The 7,619-nt window shown below is 48.3% G+C and overlaps 1 protein-coding gene across 1 annotated transcript; it reads left to right on the top strand.

The window, feature by feature from the left end:
• Positions 1 to 1,520: 1,520 nt before the first annotated feature.
• On the top strand, positions 1,521 to 2,587 carry LOC125535475 (ethylene-responsive transcription factor 1-like). Its single transcript, XM_048698529.1, has 2 exons — positions 1,521 to 2,035; positions 2,578 to 2,587. Exons 1-2 carry the CDS (start codon positions 1,521 to 1,523, stop codon positions 2,585 to 2,587), a joined length of 525 nt encoding a protein of 174 aa, XP_048554486.1.
• The last annotated feature ends 5,032 nt before the right edge of the window (positions 2,588 to 7,619 follow it).

The following is a 7,619-nucleotide window of genomic DNA, read 5'->3' as shown; positions in this document are numbered from 1 at the left end:
TATAACAAAAAATATTAACATATACAATAACAAATAAATACCATTAGATTCATTATTGAATGTACTTTCACATCATACATATTTGTTATGGTAAATGTTTATATTTTTCTATAAACTTGGTCAAACTTTAGGAAGTTTGACTTCGGTCAATCCTAATATGCAGAGTTTACTACTACTACTACTACTACTACTACTACTACTACTACTACTACTACTACTACTACTACTACTACTACTACTACTACTACTACTCGCTAGTTGCTTAGCCGAATCACTCAACACGCCACACGGGGAGTCCAGTGTCACAAAATTTTGAGGTCGGCGGGAAAATCTCCCGTGACCCTGATTCGAGCAGTGGAAAGTTACCATCATAGCCTTCGGAATAGGCCTATGGATGACGCTTGGTAGGGGGATGTTTTCGTAACTTTAGGTTCACCCTACCCAGCCAACCCCACCCCGGCACCCAGAGTAGTACACCTGAATACTCCCCATTTTCTATCCCCACCGCAAAATAGACTTCTCCACGGCACCGCAGCCTTCATGCTACTCCCCTTTACATCGGCGCACTCGTCCACCGCAACGCATCTACCTCATCGACGACCTCGTACGCCGCACTGGAGTCGGTCCACCGTCGTCGTCATACACGGAGCCTCTTCCCCGGCATCGTCTTCCACGGTCTCGGATCTTCTTCCCGGAAGCCGACGCCAAGCGTAGAAGTACCACCGTCGTGGACAATGAACTGACTCCCGTTGCCGACCATGACTCACAGAGGCCGCCGCGACCATCGTTCTCCTCCTCGATTGGTAATGTGTGTATTGAATCACTTAGCAGTACATGTGCAGTTCCTATTTTGTTCATACCTACCCTTCAAATTTCCTGGGTGCTATTGTTCCCGTAAAAGTAATTGGTTATAGTCTCCATTGTCCAACAGAATATCAGCTTGTAATTGTGCGTCGCTCCTGTATCGCGCTGTGCTTGGGTAGGTTTTTCATCTGCAACCAGTAGTGTGGCAAATGATGGAAAGGTTTTTAGAACTAGCAAGATGCCCATGCGTTGCACGCATCAAGATGCATTTGTATGAGTAGTTTATCTTGTGCGAGAAAAGGATGAATGAGGGAAGGCCTTATTTGCAAATCTGGAGAGGGGTATGGGTATCTTTTTGCAAAATTCCCATTTGTTTCCTTCCTATCTGTCAGATATAAATCGGACGACCTATATTGCAAGAAAAAAAAGTATAGAGAAAAAAAGTAGATAGTAAAGGAAGTAGAGATAAATATTAAATATTAAATAAATATAATAGTAGAGAAGAGAGTAGAGATAGCAGAGACATCGGGAAAGGATCGCGCGCACACGGGATAAAGCGGCCGGGCGTGCGCTAGTTTTGGCGCGCGGCGTCTGACGCGCTTTATAAAATCCAACGCCCTCCCACCGCTATGTGCCTTGCCACTGCTCTCTCCCCGCTCTGTGCCTCGCCACCGCTCTCTCCCCACTCTTTTTCGCCTTGCCACCGCCTCGCCACCATGCCGCCGCGTCATCGGGAAACTTGGGGATACCGTGACGTCCGCGCGTGCCCCTCCGGCGGCTTCTCCGCCGAGATCCGGTTCCGCGGGATGCGCCTTGGCCTCGACAATTTCGACACCGCCAACGAGGCCGCCTGCGCGTATGACGCGGCGGTGTGGCGCCTCCGGTGGCCTCATAGAACATTGAACTTCCCCAATGTGCCGACGCGGGAGCGGACGCAGGAGCTCACGCCTCTGTCGCGGCTTAGCACCGACGAGGATCGTCGCGACAACTGGAGGCGGGAGCACCGTCTCGGCATTGCCGAGATGGATGAGGAAGCCATGGCGATGTGGTGCCAACACTTCCCGCAGGACATCATCAATGAGCGTGAGTTCTACGCACAAAGGAGGGCGGAGAGGGATAAGAGGAGGGCGGAGCGAGCCGCCTATCATGAGGACAAGCGTAGGCGAAAAGCAGACGCTCAATTCAACATGAGGCTAGGAGTAGCGTTGCCCTGGGAATCTGACGATGATCGGTATCTTCACGCCTACAGTCAGACGTCGGAGGAGGACATCATCGAGGAGGAGTCGGACGACGAGGAGTAGTTGAATTATCTTTTTTTATCTATCAATGCTTCGAACTATCCTCTACTCTCTAGTATCTACTTCTCGATCTCAGCACTGTAAACGCTTTTTTAAAGCGCCGCGCATTGCGATTCTGTTGGAGATGCTCTAACATGGCAGACGAGTGATTTAATGTTGCCCACAAGATGCACGAGTATTACTAGTAGTATATTTTTCTTGCCATGTTGAGATTTTAAAACCACGAGTGCGAACATGCAGAGGAGCAATGAAGACCAAACATGGGATATTCGGGACATCTTCAAGGAGCATGGAAAGTTAAAGAGGAGCTGCACCGAACCTGTAAAACGAGCTTTGGTAAGTAATACCCTTTCAATTACTTTCGTGTAGCCTCGTGTTCTTCGATGTGTATATGTTGTAGTTTCTATTTCTCTTAAGCGTGGTGTTCTTCGATGTGTAATAAGAGTCTTAATCATCCTTATGCTTTCATTTTTAGCTTGATGTAGGAAGTGGGTGTTCTCACCTTGTAGTCTATTTTTTTCCTTTTGAATTCACTTCTCCGAGTTCTGTTTATCTGGCTTCTACTAAATGGATCTAGGTTGCTCCGAGTATTGATCTAAAAAAGAAGTAACTTCATGTCAGGATGCAGTTCATGCGAGGAGGGAAGTATGGTCAACCTCAAGATCATGTTTCCAAAATGAGCCTGGATTACACACAAGGTGCAAATTCCCAGATGATGCTGGATTACACACAAGCCAGGTGGAGTCATCAGATGTTCGTGTCCTCGTGGCATTAGTAAAGGCTGAAAGAAAGCGTGCAGCAGCCCTTGAGAATGTAGCTGAGTTCCTGAAGAAGCGAAAAGAGCAATCAGATGCTCTCTTCACCCAAGACAAAGAAGAGATGGAAGAAGCCAAAAATAAGCTAGCAGAGGCAGAGCAGGCTAGGCGTCTCCTGCTATCTAAAACTGTTGTCAATACAAAATTTCCTTCATAATAGCTAGGTTCAAATGTTTATCCAGTCAGCATGCCTGTTGTGATGTCCATGCATCTACTAATGTGGCACAAAATGTTTTTTTCGGGTCATGTAATAACAGCAATTACTTTCCAAACAATAACAGACGAAGCATTGGACATGGTATAGTTCACGCGCAAGCCCGACATTCCAAGTTCAACTTCCACATCAAACTCATGTTCACAGATATCTGCACATTCATACATAATGTCCACAACCATGATTCACTTCAAAGCCAAAAAAATGTGAGGAGAGTTATAAATAAAGAAAATCCTCTACTAGTTCCTGCTACCAGTGCGAGCACAACAAGTCAAGACCATGCGTAAATTAATTATATTTTAGTCGTTTTTTGTGTTCTAAAATGCCTACCGGCTCGCGGAAGGACGTGTTGCCGGCACACGCACGGATTCAATGAAGGCAGGCGGGGCAGTCTTAAGCTGGTTGCACGCGGCGAGGAGGCGTGCTCAGCCGGGCCTGCAGCTTGTGCGGCCCTCTTGGCCGGCACGCCGGTTCAATGCCTGCGCTATGAGAGGTCGCGTCTGTGTCAGAGTAATCACTCCCTCCAGTCCTTCTTTGTTTGGGTCTAACAAAATATCGTTTTCCATTCACATTTTACAAGTAAAAATCGTGGACAAACTTTGACCCAAAGTATGATGGGGACTAGTAAACCAGAATGGAGGTAGTAGTTTTTTTAATCAAAGCAGGGTTTCCCCTTCCGATTTTCATTACTGAAAACCAGCATCTAAATCTAAACCATAGTATTTGCCCTAGAACTACCAGGTTCAACATCTCACAACATAAACCCATACAACCTCCATCACAAAAAAACCATACAACCATATGCCAAGGAGATGCGTAGTACTATGAATTCCATTTTCGCTCCATACCAATCGTTCTAAAAACTACATACTACTTATAACGCGCCATTCAAAATCGGAACTCTTAACCCCGCTAAAAAACGATATTTTAAACATGGCTACTCGATCTGTGTCAACTGGCGAGCCACCGCGCTCCAAGTCGTTCACCTGTGGTCCTGACCATCAACTCCTATGGATCAAATTATCAGGCAAGGTGACTATTCCTACAAAGGTGCTCCACCACGTACCCGGTACCCGCGAATGCAGCAATCGTGCACCTAGGGTTTTAGGGTTTATTTGTTAACATCGCCTTTACGTAACACTCATGTGTGCGAGACAGTGAGAGGCCGACTGCGTGCGTGCGCCTCTTCTCTTCGTATATGTACTCCACCGTTTGTGTGGTGTCCAAAAAATTATAATAACTACTAGTAATTTTCCAGTGCTTTGCCACACGATCGAAGTAGATTAATACATATTCACCGATTTGATAGAAAAAAAGTCTAGTTTTGAAATATGTATATCATAGAAAATATGTTATGTTTCAGTCAAAATATATTCCTTTGGCGGTTTTGATGAGATAAGGGAGGAATGTTGTTGGTTTCAAGATTCGAGAAGTGGTATATGTCTAATTTCTACTCTTACTAGCAAGATGCCTGTGCGTTGCACGGAACATCAAGATCTTGTGGGAGAAAAGGATGAACGAGGGAAGGCCTTATCTGCAAATGTGGTGAAGAGTGCGGGTAAATTGCCATATTTTCCTTCCTATCCGTCAAATATAAATCGGACGACCTACATTGCAGGATGGCAGGCCCACCATCATCACCAACTCTATTTTTTATCCCTACTCTTATAAAAAGCATTGTCGGTGATGATCGTGTGCCTGCCATCCTGCAATATAAGCCATCCGATCTATATCTGATGGATAGGAAGGAAACTATGGCAATTTTGCAAAAAGATACCCACACCCCTCTCCACATTTGCAAATAAGGCCTTCCCTCATTCATCCTTTTTCCCCCACAAGATAAACTACTCATACAAATGCATCTTGATGTTCCGTGCAACGCATGGGCATCTTGCTAGTTGTTGCAAAAAGCCCATGTGTGTGTGTGAGAGAGAGGGGGAGTGGAGGAGGACGAAGTGCATGTGTGACAAAAGACACAAGGAGTGTGTGTGCGATAGGTATCAGCTTAAAATGAGGCGATAGTGTGTGTGGGAGTCCTGGATTAGGGGGTCTCCGGATAGCCAGACTATCTCCATTGGCCGGACTGTTAGACTATGAAGATACAAGATTGAAGACTTCGTCTCGTGTCCGGATGGGACTCTACTTGGCGTGGAAGGCAAACTAGGCAATACGTATATGGATATCTCCTCCTTTGTAACCGACCTTGTGTAACCCTAACCCTCTCTGGTGTCTATATAAACCGAAGGGTTTCAGTCCGTAGGACAACAATCACAACATACAATCATACCGTAGGCTAGCTTCTAGGGTTTAGCCTCTCTGATCTCGTGGTAGATCTACTCTTGTAACATCCATATCATCAATATCAATCAAGCAGGACATAGGGTTTTACCTCCATCAAGAGGGCCCGAACCTGGGTAAAACTTTGTGTCCCTTGCCTCCTGTTACCATCCGGCCTAGACGCACAGTTCGGGACCCCCTACCTGAGATCCGCCGGTTTTGACACCGACATTGGTGCTTTCATTGAGAGTTCCTCTCTGCCGTCACCATTAGGCTTGATGGCTCCTACTATCATCGATAGCAATGCCGTCCAGGGTGAGACTTTTCTCCCCGGACAAATCTTCGTATTCGGCGGCTTTGCACCGCGGGCTAATTCGCTTGGCCATCTGGAGCAGATTGAAAGCTACGCCCCTGGCCATCAGGTCAGATTTGGAAGTTTGAACTACACGGCCGACATCCGCGGAGACTTGATCTTCGACGGATTCGAGCCACAGCCGGGCGCGCCGCACTGTCGCGATGGGTATGACCTAGCTCTGCCACCGGACGGTACTCCAGAGGCCACGCCCACATCAGCTCCAACCCGTAGCTCGGAGCCAACTGCACCAATCGAGGATGGGTGGCTAGACACCGCCTCAGGGGCTGCAGTATCGACGGCGATCGAGCCAAACACCAGCATAATCCTCTGCGCAGCCCGTGACTCCAAGGTGCCGGACTCTCTTCCGAACCCCGAACCATCCGCGCCCTTGCCAATCGAATCCGAGTGGGCGCCGATCATGGAATTCACCGCCGCGGATATGTTTCAGCACTCGCCCTTCGATGACATTCTGAATTCACTAAGGTCTCTCTCTTTTTCAATAGAGCCCTGGCCGGATTATGGCCAACAGGACTGGGATGCGGACGACGAAGAAATTCGACGCCCACCCACCACCCACTTTCTAGCCACGATCGATGATTTAACCGACATGCTCGACTTCGACTCCGAAGACATCGATGGTATGGACGACGATGTAGGAGACGAACATGAACCAGCACCTACAGGGCACTGGACAGCCACCTCGTCGTATGACATATACATGGTGGATACACCCAATGAAGGCAATGGCGACGAGATAACGGAGGATGACCCCTCCAAGAAGCAACCCAAACGCCGACGTCAGAGGCGCCGCTCTAAGTCCCGCCAAAGCAAAAGTGGTGATACCGGCACAGGAGATAATAACACTCTGGATAGCGCCGAAGAAAACAACAATCCCCTCCAGCAAGATTTAGAGCAGGAGGATGAAGGAGCCAGCTCTCCTGAGAGAGCGGCTGGCGGAGAGGAGGAGCATGACAATTACATGCCCCCCTCCGAAGACGAGGCAAGCCTCGGCGACGATGAATTCGCCGTACCAGAGGATCCCATCGAACAAGAGCGCTTCAAGCGCAAGCTCATGGCCATGGCAAATAGCCTAAAGAAAAAGCAGCAGCAGCTTCAAGCTGATCAAGATCTGCTAGCTGACAAATGGACTGAAGTCCTCGCGGCCGAGCAATACAAGCTCGAGTGTCCCTCCAAGAGTTATCCAAGGCGCAGGTTACTACCCCGACTGGAGGAAGAAGCGTATGAAACGGCTGATCGGCCACCTCATGGCCGCGATAGAGAGGCATTCCAGCCAAAAGCTCAGCCTCCACCCCAACGCCATCCAAATAAAAAGGCATGGGGAGATATGCCAGACCTACGAGACATATTGGAGGACAAAGCAAAGCATTCAAGATCGATCTACGGATCACGAGGGCGCACCACTCTATGAGACGATAAACGTCACGCCGGATACAGTAAAAGCAAATCCGGCCGGGCTGAACACAGCGGGCAGGACCCATTCAAGCTGCGTCATGATATAGCCCAGTACAGAGGCGCCGCACACCCCTTATGCTTCACAGACGAAGTAATGGAACATCAATTCCCAGAAGGTTTCAAACCTGTAAACATTGAATCATACGACGGCACTACAGACCCCGCGGTATGGATTGAGGACTTCCTCCTCCACATCCACATGGCCCGCGGTGATGACTTACATGCCATCAAGCACCTCCCACTAAAACTCAAAGGACCAGCGCGGCATTGGCTTAATAGCTTGCCAGCGGACTCCATTAGCTATTGGGAAGATCTGGAAGCCGCATTCCTCGACAACTTTCAGGGCACTTATGTGCGACCACCAGACGCCGATGACTTGAGCC

Source organism: Triticum urartu, chromosome 2, assembly GCF_003073215.2.
Source record: "Triticum urartu cultivar G1812 chromosome 2, Tu2.1, whole genome shotgun sequence".
NCBI classification, from domain to species: Eukaryota; Viridiplantae; Streptophyta; class Magnoliopsida; order Poales; family Poaceae; genus Triticum; species Triticum urartu.
The sequence above is the reverse complement of the archived record's forward strand: the minus strand, read 5'-3'. Positions and strand labels throughout refer to the sequence as shown.

What these genes read in the sequence shown, in the direction of transcription:
- LOC125535475 (XM_048698529.1), top strand. Translation starts at nt 1,521, where the DNA reads ATGCCGCCGCGTCATCGGGAAACTTGGGGATACCGTGACGTCCGCGCG.